At 46.7% G+C, this 23,629-nt stretch overlaps 8 protein-coding genes across 8 annotated transcripts; 4 read left to right on the top strand and 4 right to left on the bottom strand.

Annotated features, from left to right (window-relative positions):
* Positions 1 to 61: 61 nt before the first annotated feature.
* Positions 62 to 2,231, top strand: V865_001444 (uncharacterized protein; the record flags this gene model as incomplete). The annotated part of the gene is made up of 11 exons (XM_066225262.1): positions 62 to 134; positions 197 to 390; positions 462 to 532; positions 625 to 810; positions 918 to 1,159; positions 1,244 to 1,305; positions 1,371 to 1,401; positions 1,463 to 1,754; positions 1,842 to 1,950; positions 2,046 to 2,137; positions 2,213 to 2,231. 11 exons carry the CDS (start codon positions 62 to 64, stop codon positions 2,229 to 2,231), a joined length of 1,371 nt encoding a protein of 456 aa, XP_066081359.1.
* A 488-nt stretch (positions 2,232 to 2,719) lies between these two features.
* On the bottom strand, positions 2,720 to 4,684 carry V865_001443 (uncharacterized protein; the record flags this gene model as incomplete). The annotated part of the gene is made up of 8 exons (XM_066225261.1): positions 2,720 to 2,971; positions 3,036 to 3,074; positions 3,142 to 3,302; positions 3,371 to 3,644; positions 3,759 to 3,970; positions 4,062 to 4,125; positions 4,191 to 4,387; positions 4,468 to 4,684. The coding sequence occupies 8 exons, from the start codon at positions 4,682 to 4,684 to the stop codon at positions 2,720 to 2,722; spliced, it is 1,416 nt and encodes a 471-aa protein (XP_066081358.1).
* A 2,486-nt stretch (positions 4,685 to 7,170) lies between these two features.
* Positions 7,171 to 9,734, top strand: V865_001442 (uncharacterized protein; the record flags this gene model as incomplete). The annotated part of the gene is made up of 16 exons (XM_066225260.1): positions 7,171 to 7,365; positions 7,436 to 7,466; positions 7,528 to 7,618; positions 7,682 to 7,796; positions 7,853 to 7,884; positions 7,949 to 8,130; positions 8,181 to 8,254; positions 8,303 to 8,388; positions 8,455 to 8,570; positions 8,627 to 8,755; positions 8,811 to 8,933; positions 8,987 to 9,093; positions 9,149 to 9,305; positions 9,371 to 9,442; positions 9,498 to 9,587; positions 9,643 to 9,734. 16 exons carry the CDS (start codon positions 7,171 to 7,173, stop codon positions 9,732 to 9,734), a joined length of 1,692 nt encoding a protein of 563 aa, XP_066081357.1.
* Positions 9,735 to 11,256: 1,522 nt separating this feature from the next.
* V865_001441 (uncharacterized protein) lies at positions 11,257 to 12,774 on the top strand (the record flags this gene model as incomplete). The annotated part of the gene is made up of 4 exons (XM_066225259.1): positions 11,257 to 11,432; positions 11,483 to 11,717; positions 11,857 to 12,478; positions 12,533 to 12,774. The coding sequence occupies 4 exons, from the start codon at positions 11,257 to 11,259 to the stop codon at positions 12,772 to 12,774; spliced, it is 1,275 nt and encodes a 424-aa protein (XP_066081356.1).
* A 791-nt stretch (positions 12,775 to 13,565) lies between these two features.
* Positions 13,566 to 15,145, top strand: V865_001440 (uncharacterized protein; the record flags this gene model as incomplete). The annotated part of the gene is made up of 4 exons (XM_066225258.1): positions 13,566 to 13,830; positions 13,875 to 14,824; positions 14,881 to 14,971; positions 15,039 to 15,145. The coding sequence occupies 4 exons, from the start codon at positions 13,566 to 13,568 to the stop codon at positions 15,143 to 15,145; spliced, it is 1,413 nt and encodes a 470-aa protein (XP_066081355.1).
* Positions 15,146 to 15,235: 90 nt separating this feature from the next.
* Positions 15,236 to 16,730, bottom strand: V865_001439 (uncharacterized protein; the record flags this gene model as incomplete). The annotated part of the gene is made up of 7 exons (XM_066225257.1): positions 15,236 to 15,439; positions 15,497 to 15,570; positions 15,627 to 15,945; positions 16,012 to 16,063; positions 16,127 to 16,177; positions 16,253 to 16,524; positions 16,599 to 16,730. 7 exons carry the CDS (start codon positions 16,728 to 16,730, stop codon positions 15,236 to 15,238), a joined length of 1,104 nt encoding a protein of 367 aa, XP_066081354.1.
* Positions 16,731 to 17,416: 686 nt separating this feature from the next.
* V865_001438 (uncharacterized protein) lies at positions 17,417 to 19,866 on the bottom strand (the record flags this gene model as incomplete). The annotated part of the gene is made up of 2 exons (XM_066225256.1): positions 17,417 to 18,619; positions 18,688 to 19,866. The coding sequence occupies 2 exons, from the start codon at positions 19,864 to 19,866 to the stop codon at positions 17,417 to 17,419; spliced, it is 2,382 nt and encodes a 793-aa protein (XP_066081353.1).
* Positions 19,867 to 20,738: 872 nt separating this feature from the next.
* V865_001437 (uncharacterized protein) lies at positions 20,739 to 23,506 on the bottom strand (the record flags this gene model as incomplete). Its single annotated transcript, XM_066225255.1, has 16 exons — positions 20,739 to 20,887; positions 20,980 to 21,100; positions 21,157 to 21,171; positions 21,229 to 21,502; positions 21,554 to 21,562; positions 21,637 to 21,648; positions 21,707 to 21,742; positions 21,794 to 21,842; positions 21,894 to 22,124; positions 22,177 to 22,213; positions 22,275 to 22,357; positions 22,430 to 22,639; positions 22,709 to 22,752; positions 22,819 to 22,979; positions 23,041 to 23,067; positions 23,147 to 23,506. The coding sequence occupies 16 exons, from the start codon at positions 23,504 to 23,506 to the stop codon at positions 20,739 to 20,741; spliced, it is 1,818 nt and encodes a 605-aa protein (XP_066081352.1).
* Between the last annotated feature and the right edge of the window lie 123 nt (positions 23,507 to 23,629).

The following is a 23,629-nucleotide window of genomic DNA, read 5'->3' as shown; positions in this document are numbered from 1 at the left end:
TCTTCGATCCAGCTTCGGCAAGTTCCCGAATCATCTCAATTTATACGACCTACATCCTGCCATGTCTAGGTTCAAGATCTCAGCTGCGTTATGGGACAAGATACATCACTTTGCCTCCTTCCCTCAGACGGGCGGTGAGTATGATCGTCTTCAGCCTATCATGTAGCAATCGCTGATGGCATACATCTCTGCTCAGTCTCCCTTCAGCAGATGGTGCTGTTTGGACAGCATCCCACCCAGGGAACACTCCTAAAAGCCTCGCAGTTCTTGTCTGAGGAACTACCTATACGTCTATCACATCGTGTAGTCGAGCTGGAGAGTCTACCCGATGGATTGAGCAAGATGCCAAGCATAAATAAGGTGAAAGAATGGTATGCACAGAGTTTTGAGGTGGGTTCGAACTGTCTGCCGAGTATCTCCGATTAAACATCATGCTGATCTCGTGGAGGTACATCCTGCAGGAGTTGGTGACATTCCCAAGACCAAGATTAAAGCCTGAGATAGAGGAAATACTGAGAACGCAGGCGTCACAGTGGGTGTCTCCCATCTCACACCTGATACCACACGATACGATTGATCTGCCCGGATTCAAGACCTGTGCTTACACCTTTGAGCTACTACCAGGCCCACACAGTTCCCGTCTGCTACTCCCAACCCATCGCTTGACCCTCTGATGCATGAAGGCCCGGTAGGATCCAACTTAGTGACAGGTTCAGGCAATTATAATGGGTATGGAAATGGGAATGGTGTACCTGTGGGAGCAGCTATGGCGTTGCCCGGAACCAGACTGAGAATACCGATAGAGAGGAGGTGAGTACTATATACTGTTTGTTACAGCTACAAAGTCTACATTCGTCAATCGCATCCCTTTAATGCACAGGAGATACTGACTTTCTCTCTTTATTCGCGATCTCCAGATACTTCTCCCCACCTCCCGCCAACATCGTCTACCCACCTGAAGTGCACGACTACAACGACCGATTCACCAACCTCCTACAGAATATAAAGAAGAGACATGATCCCACGGTAACGACTGTTGCTCAAGGTGTCTTGGAGTGGAAAAAGCGACAGGGACATGGAAGAATAGGTCAGAATATACAGGAATGGCTGGATAGATTCTACATGAGCAGGATAGGTATACGGTTCTTGATAGGCCAGCGTGAGTGAAACGTACCGCTCAACTGAATTACCATCCGGTAGAACTGGGTCATCGGAGCTGACGATCGAAATGTCGCTGTCGTAGATGTCGCTTTGAACACCTTACAGCCGCATCCTGACTACGTAGGAATTATCTGTACAAGAGCTGTGAGCCGGTCATTTCGTCCACGACGGTGCGAAATGAAGCTGATGTGGTATATATTCCATTTTAGAACGTGCATGATATATGTCACGAAGCTATTGGTGAGTTCTGACCATGGCCCTGGGGAAGCTGAGTGCTTATGTTGATTTCGCAATAATCCAGAGAATGCCCGATACGTCTGCGAAGAACACTACTCCCTCTTCCGCGGTCCGCCCATCCAGCTTCTCTGTCCCAAAGACCTCACCTTCGCCTATGTTCCCGGACACCTATCCCACATCCTGTTCGAACTACTAAAGAACTCACTCAGAGCTGTGGTGGAGAGATACGGAGTGGATAACGAAGATAGTTTCCCACCTATCAAGGTGGTTGTTGTGGAAGGAAGTGAGGACATAACGATCAAGATCTCGGATGAGGGTGGTGGTATACCCAGGAGTGCTATACCGATGATCTGGACGTGAGTGCTATGTTGTTTCGCTGATTCTTGGTGCAGCCGACATGTGTAGTAAGACTAATGAATTTCTCCCAACTTTGTTATCCATAGCTATCTGTACACCACCATGAGCGACGAAGGTTTGGAAGCAAATATTGAGAGTTCAGATTTCAAAGCACCAATGGCTGGATTCGGTTACGGATTACCACTGTCTAGATTGGTGAGTCTTAGTCCTAGGGTTTCTTATCTGCCGTTTCCTTCTTTGTGTCGAGCACGAAACTGACTTAACTTATTTTCATGCCGTCCATTAATCAGTACGCAAGGTTCTTTGGCGGTGATTTACGATTAATTTCGATGGATGGATACGGTACGGACGTGTACATATCTTTAAATAAGTTGTCTTCTAGGTGAGTTGAACTTGTATTTCATTTCCCCTTTCAGCACTGCTGATTGTCTTGCTGACCGCATCTATCACAAAATAGTCGAGAACCACTACAATAAAGCAATCCGAAGCCCATGATTCCTCTTCTTGACAACTCAACCACCCACACGCGCATCAGCATACAAGACTTGACCCTTGATATGGTCATTACCCATACGTTGTATATTGTAATCAACCCATTTCGCATACTGCGATGCCAATGAAACGAAAAAGTGTAAAAGCGATGTAGGCTCTTATGTCCGAGATGAACAACTGAAATTGCATTGGTCCGGATATGGCATGGGGCACAGAACGAAGCGAAACAATCAGACCGGTCAATGATAGTAAATTTGAGGCCAGCGTACTGGCATGGCAAGTTTGCATTATCTTCATGGTAACTATAATGTATATGTATACAGATGGGGTGTGATGATCGTTATTTTTTATGTTCAAATGATCTATGCTCTATTCCTTGTTCTACACTCTGTGATCGATGCTCTATGTTCCGTTGTCGATGTCCTGGCTGTATTGACTTCTGAAGCTGATTCGAGCTTCACAGATGAATCGGTCATCCTCTACCCCTCATCCTGGTTACACCTGCTTCACCATTTAAGCTGTTCACAGCGGTGGATAACCTCGAATTAAAAGTAATGTCTCCTTCACCACGTTCCACGTCGGGCCCCTGGTTTCGAATCTCATCTAGGTCCAAGCCCGTCAGATCCTCTGTCAAGTCGTAGGCTGTATTCAGTTCGGAAGGCACAAATTCCTTGGGTACACCTGGGAGGATACCGTTATATAGCAGAGTGAGAGTGCCGATGGACTAGGTGATGAATGTAGTGCAGTCAGCACGGAGCGTCGATATCGTCGATGACATGAGAACATACATTGAACAACCACATGAGAAATACGAATACCGTACCAATCTAATCGAAAAAGTCGACAAAGGATCAGTGTCTCACCAAATGCTGGTGATGGCTTGTGAAAACTCACAATATTCAATATTCCGAAAGCTTTAGAAGGGAAGAATTCTGCCCACTGACCCCAGCATGCTATTGCACCTGATAAAGGAAAGCTAAACGCCCACAAGGACAATTCGTATTTCCCCAGGTAACCATGTCGGATCATATCGACGATACGCAGAAGACCCCATCCTATGACAAATCAACTTGAGTCACACACTATTTTTTGTGGCTTCATGAGCACTGATTCAGAAGCTTACCTAAGAATATCATCACTATCCATACGTACATCCCAACGCACAGCAGCCCAAACCAATTGCCAATAACGGCAAACACCTGAGCAGCTAACATCGGATCGATCCCTTGTCCCTTCAAGAACCCGGTGGCGGGAAATATCTCCACCGAAGCATTCCCTATGTTCACTAGTGCGAATGCGGTAAAGCCTGGAGCACCTGCTGCTATCATATATGAAGGGAGCGTCTTGGAGGGTGCGCGGGGGAGAACGATGTGATGAAGCATCCATGATGAGAGTTTCTAACGAACAAAGAAAGCGAGATCAGTGAGGAGGCTTCCATGATCGATGTGGACGGGGTTTACATCGAGATCAAATGGAAAGTAGACGGGATAATCGATGAGAACCCTACTCACAATCAAGCTCATCCAGAAACCCAACCCTTGACACACGATAGCGATTAACAAGATAGTTAACGCCCTTCCTGAGTCCAGCTTGTTGACTTCTACACATAACATTGACCCGATCGAACCTGCTAACATCAATGGAAAACATTCTAGGCATTCTACAGGTCCAATGAGGTGGAGTGGACGCGGAAGCAGTCGGAAGGTATTCTGGAGGATCAGAGCTACGAGCGATGTCGGTGAGCAATGAGTCAGCATTAATACATCCTCATTGATAAGTAGGTTTTTGCAGTGGTGGGCTACCATGTAACTCACCTGTACAAGCACCTAGGAAGATATATATCCAGTACAAGACTTCCAAAGTGACAATCAACCAAGGCTAGAGATGATGATAACAAAGAACGTTTAGCTTGGTTGAGTGATCGTATCTCAGTGCCCACTCACTCCAGTCTTCGGTATACCAAGCTCGATCATCCCTATCAAGATGGTCGCGATGGTAAGGTTAAAAGTGGGTAACCAAGGTGCTTCAGTCTGATCGTAGAAGGAGTGCCTAAATACCAGCGGATGCTTGATCGCTCGGATGATGGTCATTGTCGTGCATATTGAAAAGATCAGAATGTCCAATATGAAGAATACCGTGGCTGTTATATGCAAACGATATGGTAAGCTAAAATTCAATGCTTCGATTGAGGCTCCACGAAGTCATGATGTTGGACCTTACCTATGGCAGGTTGCCCTTTGAAATGATATGGAATGCTATGCACACAAACCATCACGGCCCCTGTACCCATGGCCGTGGTGTACAGATTCCAACCCCATCTCTTTGACCATTCCGTCTCTCTCGACCTCTGTTTGAACGTTGTGGTCTTGTAAGGTGCCGATGTTGTTGATTTGGCCGGTGGCAAGTCTTTTGGTGGATCGAGGCTAGATTCCGGCATTTTCGTGAGTTCACTTCACATGTGTGGAGTGGTACTGGAGAGACATCAAATTATCCTTGCAGGCAGTCGAGAAGTAGTGACACAAGTAGGACCAAGCTGAAGAATAGATTCGTTATGTGCGTTTCGATTGAAAGCAAGAATGGACCAACAAGGAGTCCGTTCTCGTTATATATCGTTACATTGTGGATATATCTGCATACATCTGCTGTACCGAGAGGATTTGCGTTCGCTTGAATAGATATCGGAACAAGAAGCATCATGGAAAATCTATGTGTGAGAAATTTTGGGTTTTTTGAGAGGAAGGAATGTTTGTGCTCAGGCACCAGGTGGCGATCGGACTTTCGTAAGTTAGCCATAGCCGCATTTTGATCCGAGCAGCCCGTGCTTGACCAGCGCCAATGCTCAGTCACCCAGGTTGCAGGCAGATTACCAACCACATCATGTTGTTTGTCGCTTTAGGATCTGAAGTCACATAAGCCTTAAATTCACACCTTACACTGACTGCAAGCCTTATCTGTCACATCTCATTCGGTGCGATCTGTCCATCTTGACTTGTCCTCTGATCATCCGGTCGCCCTTCCAGGCCGTCTACGACATGATCACGGTCACCTGCTGAGATCGTTGTAAGATAATCACGGACACTCGAACACTGACCCGTCTGGATTGGCCCTTGGATGTCTTCTTCTCACAATGGCTCCTATAGCGTCAGCACTGGCTTCAAGACTATGCGGACGGAGCTGATATGACTCAAAGTCTTCCTCGAGCTACATCGTTCATATGTTGAGAGACTATTGCTGAGCCCGTAATCAAATTTTACGTCTGCATGATGATGGATTGCGCATAACTCATATACACTCAAAGCTTGGGTATCCCCATATCCGGTGTGTAAACAAAGTTCCGAGAATTCCGATCTGCAGCAATGAGTCTCGCCCATTCGAGGTATAATCTTAACACATAGGCCTTCATGTCTTCTCTCCTCCAATGCGTTAAAGCCAATTGTCTGCTGGCAGAAACAATTTGAAGATCACAGATCAGACTCGAGCGCTTCTTAGGCGCTCAGCTTGAACCAGGTGAATGGATGTATTGTTATCGCCAAAAGGGTACTGTATGAAGATTGCAAGAACATGGACTATGGAAGTAGTAGTGGAAATGTATCGGTCAAGGGCAACCATTGTGAGCAAGTTGACTGTTCTCCCAGTTGCCCACCCCTCTTCATAATCCATACCGCAATTATATTCCCCCAGGCCCTCATCCATCCCTATTCAGCCTATGTCAAGTGTGAATAACTAATCTTGATAATTTCCCGCATTCAGATCTCACATATTCGAATGGCTTAATCCCACTCCAATGCATGACCTCTCTTTCGGTTAAACCGACATATTCCCCCCCGGTTCTCTATGTCGATGTACCAGAATCACCGGTTTCAATCTGGAAGAATTCGAAGAATGGGCTATTGTGCAGCTAGGGCAGGCTCAAAGGGACATCATCTAGAAGTTCATTAGAAGGGAGCTTAGATTCAGGTGAGCCGACTCGAGGATCAACATCTTCTCCTCTGCGTTGACAACACCTTGCACCTTCTTTCCTACCGTATACCCCATGGTAATCAATGCATACTGCTTGACATGCAATGTGCAACAATCAGGACAAGACAAGCGTTCTGATACATTTTACAACATCAATCATTCCATCCGCTGCAACCCCCTTACCCCTCCTGAACATCTTGTTCGTCTCGGCACGTCCAATCAGCTCAGTCGTTTGTGATCTGCTTCAGTGACCCACTATTGGTCCGCAAGTAAGCTGTGTAGGCATGTCCGGAATCGCTTCGCACGGGAGGTATAACTCCTTTCTTGCAGGAAAAGCGCCTGCCGCATCACCGTCTGGTTACCCGCCTGCATTTGCTGAGTGACAACCCATCCATGTTGAGGGCTACGGGTACCATGAGGCTCACAGTATACTATCATGCGGTGGTATGTTTCGCTTAGATAACAGTCTGCCAGGACATCGTTAGCAATGCTGCGACTGTTATCAAGCTCTCCGATCATCTTACGCCTCATTGGTTAGACTTATCTGTTGCATCATCGCTTGCTGGAGAGAAACCATCGTTGAAAATCACCGATTCTATTTTTAGTCATTGCCCAGAACTGATCCGCTTCTCACGCCCTGCGTTCTACCCAATCCCACTACGTCACACCTACTTTAGCCCTCTTATCTCAGCTCGCTTGTTTCCCCTCAGATGCTCAAAGTTATGTTATCGCATGACGAGATCAAACCTTGTCTATTCTTAGCAGTGTCCCACATGACCATGGTGCTTCGCTATGCTTGTAGGTGCGAAAAATTGGGTATATCCATGCACATTCCGTTTCTTCCTCTCTTCCCAACGTGTACAGTTTTCAATGATCGTACGATCCATCAATACCATACCTCAATAAAACCAGATCGTGGTCGATAGCTAGTGTACATCATTCAACAATTCAAATACCAACGATATGTCGTCAAAGATAGCAGCCGATCAAGAAAAGAACTTGGGTGGTCCTACTCAGGCTTCCGTTTATCCCGCTGGGAACGGTTATCCTCAAGACAATAGATCACCAGACTACGATCACGGTTATGTGGACCATGATACAGGTGTCGGAAAGAGCGAGAACTCTCTTCATCGAGGTCTGAAGCCTCGTCATGTATCGGTGAGTCGAGTGAATCGTGTGATCAGGGAGTCGGAACGGCGAGAAGCTGATGAAATATACCTTGATGCAGCTCATCGCCATCGGAGGTGTTATCGGAACAGGCAAGTGACTAGCTACAACATGGACAATGCAGAATAGCTGTCTAACGTTGGACAAACACAGGTCTGTTCATCGGAAGTGGAACTGCTTTAGCCAACGGAGGACCTCTTGGTTTATGGCTTGGGTTTTCGTTTGTTGGAATATTGGTTTACTTGTGAGTCAAGACGTTCCTCATTTCACTTCGCCCTTGAACGCTGACCCACGCCCACTGCTGCAGTATGATGCTCGGTCTCGGTGAAATGTCTGCATATTTACCTATCACCGGTGGTCAATTGACGTATGCTGGTCGATTCTTCGATCCTGCTCTCGGTTTCGCTATGACTTGGAGTACTGTGAGTTTGTATGATAGGGTGATTCGAAGGCGTAGCTTATCTTTCACTGGGCGTAGACCATTCACTGGGCTTTGACTTGTGCATCTGAGTGAGTCTAATAGTGCCCTCCGTCTGATGTGAGCAGAAGCGGTACTCATGTGTTCGGTTCATAGGCTATCCGCGGTTGCTGTTCTGGTGAACTATTGGCTTGAACCCAGCAAAGTCAACAACGCGGTATGGATTACCATCGGTTACGTTATCATCGTTCTTCTCAACTTGACTACCTCGGGGGTATACGGGGAGACAGAGTTCATCTTTAGTTCGATCAAGGTCCTCACCATCATCGGCTTGATCAGTGAGTTAATATATTCAATAGCTTGCATGCTGAGTGTCCTCGGAATGCAGTCCTCGGTATTGCTATCGATTGCGGAGCTGGCCCCACCGGACATTATCTTGGATTTCACTATTGGAAGGATCCGGTGAGTCTTTCCATGTCAAGATACACTGAAGCTTATAAATTTCCACAGGGCGCACTGGCTCAATATGAGGGAATCGGTGGAGCGAAAGGAAGATTCCTTGGTTTCTGGGCTGTCATGACACAAGCTGCTTTCTCGTAAGTAAAGGTCATGGTGTTGTGTCCATGGGATACTGCTGAAGTATCCCAATATAACACCCGCAGCTATGGTGGAGTCGAGTTTTTCGGTATCACCGCTGCTGAGAGCGCCAATCCTCGATTTTCCATTCCTCGAGCGATGAAGCAGATTTATTTCAGGATTGGGGTCTTCTATATCCTGGGTCAGTAAGCTATCCCATCCCCTTAAGGTCTATCCGCTAATACTCCCACTATCTAGGTACATTCATACTTGGATTGATTGTACCATTCGATAATGATCGACTTGGTACTTCGAGTGACGCTGCGGCTTCCCCTTGGGTCATTGCTATCCAGCTCTCCGGCATCAAAGCGCTGCCACATATCATCAGTGAGTAATTATGTAAAATTCAATGGACAATCGCTGAAGATGGTGGCAACCCCAGATGCCTGTCTGATCACATCTGCTTGGTCCGCTGGCAATGCCGATCTATACATTTCGTCGAGAAGTCTCTATAACATGGCCCACAAGGGCCTTGTCCCGAGGATTTTCCTTAGAACCCACCGATGTGAGTCTATCACCGAGAAGGTCATGGTCATCGGAACTGATACGCGCTGCAAGGGGGTACACCTTATGTCGCTGTTTTGACAATGGCCCTTATACCATTGTTGGCGTATATGACCGTTAGTACAGGAGCTGCCAAGGTGTTTGGCTGGTTTGTCAATCTGGTGAGTAATCACTGCCTTACTCCTGGCGCTCCTCATGCTGATACTATCGAAAAAGGTGGCTGTCATGGGGCTTGTCGAATGGATGGGCATCTGTCTGGCCTACATCGGATTCCGACGAGCGATGAAAGCGCAAGGTTTTGACAGAAGTACTTTGCCATATAAGAACCCTCTTGCTCTCTTTGGAGCTTGGTTCGCGTTGTTTTCATTTGGAGGTGAGTACGGTATGCGTAGCTCCGTGGCATTCTAGCGTACAGCTGATCGTTATACTCATCTACAGTCATCATTCTTTTCTCCGCATGGACGGTGTTCAGAGATACGGATAATTTCGACCGGGCTACTTTCATCACCAGTGAGCTACTCTAATCCAATCGCAGCGTTTGTCGCTAAACTTCATTTTCCTACAGACTATCTGCCCGCCATCTTCTTCCTAGCTTTATACTTTGGTTACAAGATCTATGGCAGGACGAAGATCATCCCTCCTACTGATGTAGACTGTATGTACTCACATTATCCACATGGGACCGCGAAGCTGACTCCTATCGCTTCCAGTGATCACCAACCTAGCCGAGATTGAGGCTACCATCGAGGAGCGTCCTCCGGCCAAAGGTTTCAAAGGAAGACTTCAAGCCATGTTCTTATAATCGGAGAAGTGATAACGAGTGTGAGACGTCGAGGGGAAAGGGAACAGAAAAGATCGTCGAACGGTTGCGGATCGTACTAGAAGATAATCTCGTCGGCGGAACCTTGTATCGACTAATATAAATGTTTATCGGTCTGGTCATGAAGCTACAGTGAATCTGAGATTAGTCGACAGGAATTTTGCATACGATCGAGAGACTTCACAATCTCGGTGTGAAACCGAACTTCGATCCAATAAACAAACCAATCTAATTTAAAACCCTCACTGACCCGCTTTGAAGCCTCACAAAGTCGTCATGAAACCTCACGATTGTCACACATTCCAGGCATCTCTCGAGAACCTCACACGATATATCCAGTATATTCACGCGTTTCGGCTTCATGTCACGTAGTCGTTATCCAGTACTTCGATCATCGAGATCACTCTGACCCGAATTGACTAAATTGAGCCGACCTCTACCTCATCATCCGTTGATCGCGATTCATGTCACTCGTGTCATCACTGGTTCCCACCGAGAGGGACTTTTCGCCGAGCTTTGAGGGTTCATTCATCAGCCCATTGGTGAGACTGACTTTTTGGCGATGACGAATAGTAAGTAGATAAAGGGCAAGACCGTGTCCGGGAGGCCTCTGAGGCGCCAGGAACAGAGCTGAATACGAAATTAGATAAGGTATGTATAAGTCTCTGACCGAAAAGTCCAATGCCCATAGCAGAACGAGGTTGAACGATATCAATAATGATCCTATCCTCCAACGATATCCCACCATATCATATTTCGAGGATTACAATCCATCTACCTAGTTGGTAGGGTGCCTCCTTGATGTCGCCCTCATTCGCAGAGGTATTCAAAAGCTAGATCCTGGTACTAGCACTACAAGAAATGTTTCGTTATCTCTGTTACGATGCGAACGCTAAAGACATACATTTACCTCTGGTATTGTGCTAAATATGAACCTGATATCCCTGATCATGCTCCGAAATAGCATGGGGACAGCAGATCATCGTTCATATTTTCGCGCAATCACATGAGCAGGTGTTCGCTTTCACAAAGCCAATGCTAACCGTGAAAACGTCATCCATCCCGTGACAGTCAATGCAGCAAGAGCTCAAGATATCGGGCTGCCCTGTGACACGACGACCCCGCAGTCAGTACCGCGGTGCTCCGACGGTCCGGGGAGAAAATGGCGTCGTGCGTCGTACCTTGGACCTTTCATTACGGAAATGACCAAAGAATAAACCTATTTTAGCATTCTTCTCAGATCGATATGATCTTCCCAGTCTTGGCATACCGCAGATTGAGTTGTCGTGCTGGCCCCACGGGCCGCCAAATTCAGATCAACATATCAGAAGTCACATGAACTTATTTCTGCCGGACCGCTTGCCTTACCGTGTCATGTTGATACCCATGAACAACGGTGGATAGGTATATAGCGGACCTCTGCACAAGGGCTATGTTCTTCCCCACTACTTGCTCTTCACACCAATCCCCGTCACAAGCACCTCGCACAATATTTCCTTCAACGATGCATCCCGACGACAAAGATCTAGAGATCTCACATATCGAAGGTGGACTCCACACCATTGATAAGAAGGGAGATGATGCTATCGTCGCAGATACTGCTGCTGCCGACTATGTAGATTCTTCCATCATCATCACAGAGGAGGAGAATCTGCGACTTAGGAGAAAAATATACAAACAGTGAGTGACCAAGACCCTGGTCAGTGATTAACACTTACCAATTCCCGCAGCCTCCTCCCCGTCATGTGTGTGGCCTATATCACTCAATCCCTCGACAAAGGTACCTTGGGATCCGCTTCCATCATGGGCTGGCAGAAGGACGTCGGAGCTGTAGGCCAAGATTACGCTCTCACCTCGACCCTGCTTTGGGTTGGTATCATTTGTGGCGAACCGATTGTCAATCAATTTGTCAGAAAGCTCCCCGTTGCTAAAGTGTTGGGTATCTCCATCGTTATCTGGTCTGCTGTGAGTCGCTGAGTTTTTCCGAACGATTGTCCACTGACTCCTTATTCCCACAGCTTGTCATGTTCGCTGGGATTTTGATCGCTACTTTTACCCTGGCGGAGACTCCAACACCAAGACGAAAGGACTATACACCTGGCAGTGGATGACGGTCGTGATCGCACTCATCTCGTTCATCGCAGCTGTCATTGTACTTGTCTTCCTCCCCGATACCCCTGTGCAAGCTAGATGGGCGACGAAGGAAGAGAAAGTCAAGTACGTCGAGCGTGTACGAACGAACGACCAAGGTATACAGCAGAAGGTATGGCGATCCGATCAAGCGTGGGAGGTTTTACGTGACCCATTGCCATGGTTACTCTTTGGAATGATGTTCATCCAGTCAACCGTCGTCGGTGGGTTGAACACATTCAACAATCTGCTCATCAAGAACGCTTTCGGCTTCACGACTTCGCAATCTCTACTACTCGCTTTGCCGCTTGCCGTCTTCCAAGTCATCTTGTACTTCTTGATTGGTTGGCTCGGCACTAAGACCAGACAAACGGTATACTGCATGGTCGGCTACGTCATGGTAAACATCGCGGGATCCATCGTGCTCATCACCGTCGCTCCAACTAGCAAGACCAAAGTAGGACTCCTCATCACTTTCTACCTGATGCAATGCTGTCAGGCCACAAATCCGTCCATGTATGCCATGTTGTCGAGAAATGTTGCCGGTCAGACCAAGAAGTCTGTGGTCTACGCCATATTTTTCGTCGGATGGGCAGGTAAGTACACCTTTTGATTTGTTTTGATCGAAGCTGATTTTTTCTTTCAAACAGGCGGAAATGCCCTGGGCCCTCAACTCTTCCAAGCCAAATGGGCGTCAAGGTACATCAACTCGCTCTACATCCACATCGGCCTCTATTGCGCGTTCATCATCGATGTGCTTGTCATGCGATGGATCTGCGTCTCTAGGAACAAGAAGAGGGACGCATTGATGCAAGGACAGATCAACGCGCATGCTCACGCTTTCGAGGACAAGACTGATTTGCAGAATATCGAATTTAGGTATTCTTACTAGTCTGTACTTCGGGGGAAGTGAGTGAGGCAACGTGGGTGTCATGGTCCAGTGGATTGGCCGCTCAGGGGACCGTTATCGGAACCGGTGTGTCTCAATTTGTACAATTAGGGGACGATTTCGAATCTTGGAGGAAATATCTTAGTTAGCCCAAAACCGTATTTGTCATATCTCAATCAGCCAATTCTTGGAGAATGTATCTTATCCAGCCAATTTCAACGAATCTTGTAATAGTAATGTAAGACACTGTTCCACATGCTCGTCAATGCGAAGATGATAATGGCTGCATAATGTGGATGTAACACAGTGGAAAGATACCGTGCATACTACCGAGAATCTTCACATACTTTGCTTTTTTTTCAAAAAAAAAACGCCGAAGTCTCGATATCTGATTTTTTTTTTTTTTCGTAACAGATCATCACAAAACTCAGAGTATATGGCAAATGACTTTGAGGGCTAGGGGAGGGTTACAGTAGGCGTGGGTGGGGGTGGGTTTGCGTGGGTTCTTTTATTGTGTATGTTCCGATATGCAATGCATGTTGAACGACGATGGTGGTGGGTGTGTTATGTGACACGAAAGATGTAACTTACATTAGATGGAGAATGCATAGAACGAATGGGATAAGGCCCACATGTTAGTGGATGTGTTAGACTGTTTTCGTAGTGATCCGTAGCACGATTAGAATCGATTTGTAATGGCGAGGTGACGCGTCCATTCATCCCGTCGAACTCGTGAGGACTTAAGACAGCCGCGTCGGCCAACTGAACATAAATCCCGCACTCTTCTAGACACCATGGGCACCGATGACAAGCCCAGAGTCGCTTACATATGGTCGCAGGAGCTTCAAGATGTGTCCGATGATCTGCCTTCCAACATCGGCCGATCGAGCATGGTCCACGGGTTGATAAAAGCTTTGGACCTCCTCGACGATGATGCCGCCGACAACCGACCCGCAAACGGCGTTGACAACCCTACTAACAAAGCAACTGTCTTCGCTCCTGATGAAGATCTGGGATCGGAACAATGCTTGTTGAAATACCATGACCAGTCATACATAGGTGAGTATCTCACGAAGTACTTATCGTCCGCTGATCCCTTCTAGACGCGCTCATGAAGTACCGAGCGACCTCACCTCCTTCCTACGACCCAACTGCTCCTCGCGATACATCCTCAACCTCCTCTCAACCTCCACCGGCTAAAAGAGCAAGAACGAAGGGACCAAATCTGCAAGAATATCGAGATATGGACGTATACAACTTATCGCATGATAATCCACCTTTCCCAAAATTACCTAGATATATCACCTTGGTCGCCGCGGCAACTTCTACCGCGTGTAGGCTATTGGTCCAAGACGAAGCTGATTTTGTGATTTGCTGGGATGGCGGACGACACCATGCGAAGAAGAGCGAGGCGGGAGGTTTCTGCTATGTCAACGATCTGGTTTTGGGTCTGTTGCTCTTGTCGAGAGAAGGGAAAGTACCTATGCCTTCTGATCAGCGGAACAAGAAGAACGGTAGGACGAAGACTAGACCACCTAGGATAATATACTTGGATTTGGATTTGCATTATTCGGATGGAGTATCATCAGCTTTCCATTCTACGAAAGAATACCCTGATCCCATGCCTACCAAGAACCCACCCAAACCACCTTCAGTGATGACTTTCTCAATTCACCACTCTGCGATGGGTTTCTATCCACCTGCAACACCTTGGGCGGAACTCACCAATTCATGGTTACCTACCCCTTTCTCCCTATCTGTACCCCTCGCAGCATACCCTTCTTCGAAAACGTACAAAACCGTGTGGGAAGGATGCGTAGAACCGATAGTGAAAGAGTGGGATCCAGATTATATCGTCTTGCAATTGGGATCAGACGGCCTGCCGGGTGATAGAGTAGGTCAGTTCGGTAATTGGTCGGTGGAAGAAGAAGGTGGAATGAAATGGTGTATCGAGAAAGTGGAAAAATGGGGCAAGAAAACTTGTGTAACAGGTGGTGGGGGTTATAATCATCCGAATACAGCCAGAGCGTGGGCTGCCGTCACTGCTTCGTTGGTAAGTTGGATAATACACATTCATATCATTTCTCGATTGACCTAAACATCACACAGCTCGACCGTCCGATCAACGGTGAAACGCCTATACCTCACCATGAGCATTTCGAAGAATACGCTCACTCATTCACCATGGAAGTTCCTCAAGGTAAGCTGCTCTTTCATCATCTTTCAAATGCTTATTTAGACGTATACTAAGTCGTTTGAACTTTCAGGACATATGGAAGATCAGAACAAGCGGAGATATCTGGATCAAGCATGTGAGGATTTCGGTTATATATCAACTAGAATAAAAGATATCGTAGCTTCGAGCCCACGTTAGATGCATTTTTAGAATGATTAAGCGCATAATGTTCCCTATCTCGACTCCTTCTTCTTTTCCATCTCAGATAAATGAGATTATCGCCTTCCATTATGCCCACTTCTTAGCTTGCTCATCACACCAGTTCCATACCTCCTCGATCTTCTTGTCATCTTGCAAATCGGGTCTGGCGATACCGACTTTCTGGTATGGTACGAGGTATTCTCCGCTGATCCACCTCGCATCGTATTCCGGGATGGTAGCTGCCCATACTTGATTGACGGCGCCAATAGCAGGAGTGCGAGTAATGACGGGCTATCGAAGCATTAAGATCAAGATTGTGCTTCATGATGAAGCACAGACATCACTCACGGCAAGCCAAGGTGCATACTTGATGATATAAGGTGTCAGAGATAGATGGCGAGCCAAATTCGTAGCGACCATACCTATATCAGATCGTCATCAGCTTGACGACGAGTCACAAAGGTAGAAGAACACTTACCTGGATGAACAGCCACGCTAATCAATCTACCTTGTCTACCATAGGTATTATGAAGATATTTGGCCAAAGCTATATCACCCCATTTGGATTGACCATACTCTACCCATCTCATCTTCTCGTTTTTACCTTGTCTAGGCTGCTGCCCATCTTTGATGATTGGATCGGAAGCATCGCGAATGACCGATTTAAAATCCACACCTCCCTTTGGTGCTCCGCCGTGTCCTGCTGAAGACGTTAGTATGACTCGGCTGGGATAAGCAGGAGGCGAAGATAGGAGTAACGGTAGGAGTAGATTGATCAGTCGGTGGTGGCCTAGGACCTGATTGTATAGATACGTCAGGATGGGATGCCTCGGTGAATATCAGTAGTAACGAAGCTTTCTCACGTTGGTACCGAATTGTAAAGTGTATCCTTGTTTGGTGTATAATCCCTCAGGACTGTGAATAAATATCTTTGATTAGTCATCGGATGACCCCTCAGGATGACTGAATGATACCCACGAAGCCATCACACCAGCATTGGCGAATAGCACGTCCAACTTATCCTCTTTCCTATAAATGAACAAACACAGGTTAGTGGAAAATTCTCTGCTTCATATAGCCGTTAATCCAGTGCTCTTCACTCACTTTAAGAATTCCTGGGCACACTCTTCAACACTTTGCAGATCCGATAAATCCAATTTGATAAACTCCACTGTCCCATTCTTTCTTTTACCACCTTGGTCTTTGGGGTAAGTAAACCCAGTTAATGAATTGATACCTCCATTCTTGATATTTTCAATCGCTTCCTTGGCTAATTCCTCGTTCCTACATGCTATATACACTTTCGCACCTGCATTGTAGAACGATAGAGCCGTGGCATAGCCTGTCCCACTATTTCCTCCTGTTACTAACACCACCTAGAAAACGATGAAGCCATGGATCAGCCTTTACTTGGACAAGCGATCTGTGTAAACGGAAGACTTCAACTTACTTTACCACTTTGATCGGGTATATCATCTATGGACCACTTGGGTCGGACCCAGAAGAACACTGGGAATCCCGAATGGACGATCAAGTCGAGTTGGAACCATATCCAAGTGAAGATGGTTGAGAGGAATCCCATTTTTCTGGTCTGCTGATGGATGGTATAGTCTTTCTCGAAGGGTTCTGGTCCGGTGAATCGAGAGAAGAGTAAAGTTCTAGTTCTTTGAGCTACTCTTTCCCTTGTTTCTCGGATGACCATACGTATCTGCTTGACAGATGATATATCGTTGAGTACTAGTTGCAAGGCTGGAATATCCCAATGGGATTATAAATGAATGAATCCAGGTGATTCATTCTTATTTCCAGGTTCAATTTCATCACAAACGTCATAGGCGGTTTGCAATTCCGACGGAACTGATTAGAACAGAACCCTGATTCACGCGTTTGACTTTTCACGCAGCTTAATCACCCAGCAGCCATGATCATATTCATATTCATATTCATTTCTTCGTATCAGATATATCCCCTCATCAGGAAACATGTACGTGGATATACGCAACGTGATCATATATAACCCAAGAAAGTAAATCATCAAGCTCTGTATAATATTTAATGTAAAGTATATGTAAAACCATAAATCCTTGGTCGATTCTTTCGTACCAAAAGAAACCAAATAACCATGATGATGTATCTTCTCTCTCCTCTTCTTCCTATAGTTGCCGCATCAAGCAGCAGTTCAGTCCAATCTAATCTAATCCGATCTAATTTCGATCGTTGCATCTCCTGTTCGTTAAGTTCCTTGTTTTGTCCATTCTGTCATCCAAATCATTTAGTCCCTCCAAGAAGTTCCAACAATTTCTCAGCTGCACCTAACACTTCAGCATCTTTCTCTTCCTTCTTATCATTCCCATTTTGTTTCCTGGCCAAAACGGCATTATCAGGTGTGATGGCTACTCCCTCACTCATGGTCGATGAGAATGAAAAACTTCTCGCGAAACCTGGCGTCTTCATCTCATTTCGTTCTTCCTCTTTGTTATCGGTGTCCTTACGTGCCGAGGGAGTCTCAAGGACAGCAGCACTTTGCGATCGGGAGAATGAATCCTTGTGTCTGAATGAAGTGGCAGGTCGATGACGAGCACCATCGAGTCGAGCTCGTTTAGACGCGGCTTGCGAGGTAAGAGGTAACGAATGTTTGAGAGGGGTTTTACCGAGAGGAGTGCTTTGTCGATTCTCAGAAGGGATATTCGGGTTGATAGATCCAAGAACACCGCTGGAAGATCCTTTGATTGATCGAGGTTGAAGAGGACCGCCGTTGTTGCCAGGCTTGGACGACCAGTACTTGCCTTTGGTTCTTGGTACAGAGGCAAGGATGTCGAGGGAGGTGGCACGTCCTAAAGTGTTCGTAGGAGCGTTAAGCATCCTGTCAAGACCCATTGGTCCACCACTGTTGCCGAGCGGTTTTCGTTTAGGGGTTGCATCTTCCTCCTCCTCATCTACCTCTTCACTCTCGTCATCGCCAGCGAGCTCGGACAGATCCATGGATGGAGGATCGCTAGGCATGAGAGCAAGTATCTCTCTTATCCTTTCTTGTCCTTCCCCTTGTATCATACCTTCTCCGGGAGTTCGTTGGTAAGATCGCTTCTTGTTATCCCCAAATCCGCTCTCTCTCGCTTGGAGGATGTCATCGAGAGATCTGCTATTGGCTCTCTTGGGAAGAGGGGTGATAGTACCTTGAGTGGTGTACATTCTACCGGAAGAAGAGGGAGTGGGAGTGGGTAGATGAGCTTCTAGCTCAGGATGTTGAGCAAAGAACATGTCTCGAGTAAGATCACCAACGCTGATGGATCGGACCACGGCGGACTTCTCTTCGGGAGGAGGTTGAAGGCCGGATATGCAAGAGAGAGGGACTGGTCGCCATTTCCCTGTGACGGGATCGAATGTGCCTCGGTTGGATCGAGATGGAGGGGGAGGTTCGACAGGAGCACCTTCGCGAAGGTATCGTTTCTCCTCTTGTCTTCGGTTTTGAAACTAACAGGGGGGGGAGTGAGTCAAGACGCGTCATTCGTTATTGCTGGAATGGGCTCGAGCCAACTTACCCAAACTGTGATATGCTTCGTCTTGACACCCAACCAAGCTCCTAATCGCTGTCTCTCATATTTGCTAGGACTCTTCGAGATACTCCAGAGTACCTCCAACGCTTCCAACTCTCTCTTGGTGAATCTCCTTCTAATCTTGTTCCCTTTGCTATCATCTGTGTCCTTTACCGGAGTTTGGTTCGGTCCCTGCTCTCCTCCGGGCACTTCGCCAAGAACATAATCCCAAGGATTCCAACTAGGAGCACCTTGACGTCCACTCCTCTTGTTCTCTGATTCCGGTTCACCTTCCTCGGAAGGGACTGGATCTTTACGCGTATATGCGGTAGGGTAAGCGCCAGGGAATGGAGCAGGAGGTTGGATTCCTGAAAGATCGATTGGAGTTGGAGACGAAGGAGTGGGGGAAGGAGAGAAGGACATGTGCGTACGACCTCTAGTCCCAGAGCGAGGGAGGGAAGACGATCGATGGGAATCGACAGATGGCGAATATCTGGTACTAGCGGCTGACCTGTTAGAGATAGTGTAAGATCCATTCTTGGGTAAAGAGTTCATAGGTAAGGTGGGGGTTGAGATGGATCCTCCCATAGTACGCGCTGGTAATGTTGAGACGGGTGTACGCATCGGAGTGATGTTAGACGCGTTAGAGTACCCAACGTTGAAGGTGTTGTTGATGGGAGTATCAAGAGGGGTACCGTTGGGAGGATGAACCTTTTTTCTGCCCGAGGATGATAGAGCGATTGAGCCGGACGGACGAGGACAAGGAGTTTGATGAAGGCGGGATTGAGGATGAGAACCGTTCTCGTTCTGATAATGCTTTTCCTCAAATGCCAGAGCAGAGGAAAGAGGTTGACCGTTCTTCTGATGATGAGAAGATGCCCCGTTGGTCTGAGGAGTCATCATCATGTGGGATTGAGGAGCGGTGAATATCGGATGACCCATCATTGACCCGTTCGATTGAGAAGAGAGGGATTGCAAAGGCTGGCGCATCCGGGGCTGAACGGGTGTGACAAGATTGGGATCTTGTCTAGCGTGCAATGATGGGATCGTTGATGGTGTTGGAGGTAATTGGGTGGTGGTCTTGGGAGTAGCGTGGATATCACGGATTGGAGGTAAGGTGAATTTCATGTTCTCTTTATCCTGTCCTTCCTCTGGAGAAGGGAGGGATGGAATGGGATACGACATGTTGGATGATTGGTTCGTTGGAAGAATGAATGAACGAAGCAGACAGACTTGTAGATGAAGAGGCTGTGTGGAGTGGACAAGATACAATCAGAACTGTTCAGGACGCGTTGTCAGGAAAATGGGGATGATCAATCAATTCAGACTCACCACTGATCCTAGTTTATCATGAGAATTCAATCAATGTTTGTCAGGAAGAAAGGGATCAAGAAGGATGATTGGGTTGAAGGGATATATGGATGTATGTGTATATGAACTGACGAGTGGAAGAAAGAAGAGGATGACGAAGTTGTGCAAGTTATGAAATGGGATTGGGATTACCAGGTGAGAGTAAAAAGAGTGAGAGTAGATGATGAACTTTAAAAGATGAACATTAAATACGATCTGTGCATCATCAAATCATCAAATCATCATATTCCCATAATCCCATACAGTAGAATAAAAAGATCAAAACTACACGCGTCTTGACACTCTATCACTTTGATTTTTCCATGAAAACTACCACCATCATACCCTAGGATCCCATCGGTTGGTCACACTCACACCTCACAGCTCACAGCTCAGCTCCATGCTTTTTAAGGGTACATACACCTCACGTTCACAGCACAGTAACGTTAGCCTTTCAACTTTCAACGTAAACACTCTGGACCCCTTCAATTCAGAATCATTACTAAATTGTAATGTACCAAGGTAGTCGTGTGGTCGTGTACCCTACAAATCTGAAGTACGAATTTATCATATCAACCAACTTTGTACAAACTATACATACGTCAATCAACCTTGTACCAACGTTTCGTCTCCATGTATATGCATACATCTTTACTCAAAAATCACACAGATAGCTGACCATGTATCCGAGCATAGATGCAATAGCTCTATACTAGCCTTTCCTCTTCCTCATCCTCAGACGCAGGTACAAAACTATCACCTAGACCCACCACCTCCCATACCGCTTTACCGTCAATCTTATCAAACGTCACTTTGAAAGGTTCCTTGACCGTCAATTCACTCTGTCGATGAAGACCTGTGCGAGGGAGATGCCCGATATTAGCGGGGATCTCTCTGAATCCTCTAAACAAGGCTCGAGCGCACCCGTTAGATAGACAACACACTCACCTTCAATCTGATCAACTCGATCACGGGTAGTATCCAAGTCTTCATCAAAGTTCTCCTCGGACACCACCTGCTGAGCTGCTCTCAGCAATAACAATGAATCCGGTCTGACGTGGTGATTGAGCTGAACGCAATAGTTAGTATGATCATTCTGCGAAACCTCTCTCATACAACACTCACATCTATCGAGACGACCTGCGGATTCAAAGAAGTCAGCTAGGAAAATTGTTAAATAGGCATGGTCTAGCTCACGTGATAGTGATCGAGCTCATTCAAGAAATCGGTCCTCGTCATAATCCTCCTTGCAGCTTCATATGTCACGTAGGGTAAGTGAATATCTGCACTGGACGGTTCAGCTGCAGGCGGTGTAACGTTGACACTGCTGTTCGAGGTTTCCCCTTCAGCAGATTCTTCCGCTAGTGGAAGGTCATTGTCGATAGGAGAGGTGGCATCAGGCTCAACGAGCGGGTAAGGAGAAAGAGGAGGTATCATCTTGGCGAGATGGCGCAGGAGTAACCATGAACAGCTACATTGTCGTATCAGCACATAACTTACAGTGTCGGTGAAGTAGACTTACCTTGCCCATCTGTGATCAAAGCCGACGACAAAAAAGGTCAGCTCCATTCATGACACTAACGTCAAACAGCTGAAAATACTCACTTCTGCTCGTCCCTATATGAAGAATTGTATCAGCATGTTGGCGTGGACATCATGTAAATCAATGACTCACATCACATCGTCGTCGTGCTCAGGTATAAGTCCGATCCTTCGTATTTCACGTCAGCTAAGTTCATATATCATGGCTTACTCAGCTCACTTCGATAACAACCATTGTTTCTCCCCTTCAATCATCTGCTCCGCTTCCTCTACCGCACTTACATCAGCTAACATTCCTCATAATGTGTGTGTTAGCTCACCTAACATATCATCCGCTCTAGCTACTCTAGCTAGATAGCTTGTCCTTCCACCCACAAGCTCATATACCCTTTTCAGCACATCATCCTCTTCCACATCTCTCTGTAGACCCCTATTGGTCAGAGCTTGAGCCCTCAGATGACGAAGCGCTTTGAGCGATTCGGAAGCCGACAAGTCGTATACGCTGAGGATTCTCATCCGAGATGCATTCTTCTTCATCATGTCGAGGCACCCTGACACAAGAGCATTAGCTGTACCGATCACCCTTTCGTATGGTGAACTTACAGAAATCATCAGTAGAGAAAATCATGGTCATGATCCCCTATCGAAGACTTCGCGGTCAGCTGGGTGGCATCTAAACTAAACGCTATCTGACAGCTCACCCCTTCTGCCCAAGCTTCCGCTCGCTGTTGTAGTTGATGCAGTAACCCATGTCCTTCATCGGTATTAGGAAACAGGTGTATATCTACCGGTGAAAGTCATATATATATATATATCATCATCTGGAATCTCCCCAATAAGGAAGGAAAAAACTCACTGTTAAAAGCCAATACCAAAGGTCTCTTATTCTTTCTCGCATATCTCAAAGCTACCTTCTCCAATTTATTCAGTGCTCTCTCGACGTCTAAAGCCGGTCCACCGTTCCTTGGATCCGCCCTAGAGAATAAAGATCCCTGCCAATCTTCATAGAAATCGAAATCTAGGGCTTTCCCTAGACGTAATCTGAAAACTTCAAGATCGGGATGAGCTAAAACAGGCATGGAACATTATCAGCATAACGGTTCAAGATTAATTACAAAGAGGATGAGGGACTCACCTTCACAGAATGATACTCCATCTGCATTGATCTTTCGCATAGCACTGAATAATTTTTCCAAGTATAAGCCGAGAGATCGTAAGACTTTACACAAGCTACCTGCTACTCACTCTAAGATCATTGTACCCTTCCCAGTCCCCTTCGAACCTATGACGAGATAATATCCACCTTTCTCTTCTCCACTCACTATCCTATCTATAAGGGACTGTTCTCGACGATGGATATGAGATGAGTTGGGAGCGTGCAGAGTGGAAAGTTCCAATGCGGGATCCTACATCCAATGTCATATCAGAGACGAGCAATAAAGTAGTCAGTGATAGGGGACCACTCACATATCCAGGTTCGAAAGCTCTCATGATCTATCCAATTTCCCGTCAGCTAAGAGAATCCAGAATACATATATCGTGCAGACGGAGCAGAAACGTGATCTTCACGTACCCTGTGTAACACATGAGCCTTGTACCATTCCAGATACCCTACACCAGCAGCGAACACCATACCCAACCCTACGACAGTAGTCAACGCAGCCTGAAATGAAGCGCTCGAAGACCATTGTTCCCAAAATCCCTTCTTATCTGAATTACGTGTGGGCGGCGTATCAGTGAGATTATCGGAGGGTCCAACAGGAGGTTGAGGGACGGGTGGGTTAGGCCATTGGGGAATATCTAGTCTCACCGATGTGCTGACAAGCGTTCGGATGGGTAGGAAGGGGTATTGCGGTTGAAGGAGAAAGGAATGGTTGGTAGGTGATGTCAGACGAATGGGGTTGAACCTTGACATCGGACGATGTCGGATCATCTTGGTTGAACTCTGGCGTATCATCATGGTGCCTTGGGAGGATGGGCTGCCCAGTCCAGCGTGTCCTTCCAATAGTGGGAAGACGAGATGGCGATACGATCATACAGCTGGGAAGTTGAGAGA

This window comes from Kwoniella europaea, chromosome 1 (assembly GCF_036810445.1).
Source record: "Kwoniella europaea PYCC6329 chromosome 1, complete sequence".
NCBI classification, from domain to species: domain Eukaryota; kingdom Fungi; phylum Basidiomycota; class Tremellomycetes; order Tremellales; family Cryptococcaceae; genus Kwoniella; species Kwoniella europaea.
This window is presented reverse-complemented; position numbering and strand designations above follow the sequence as displayed.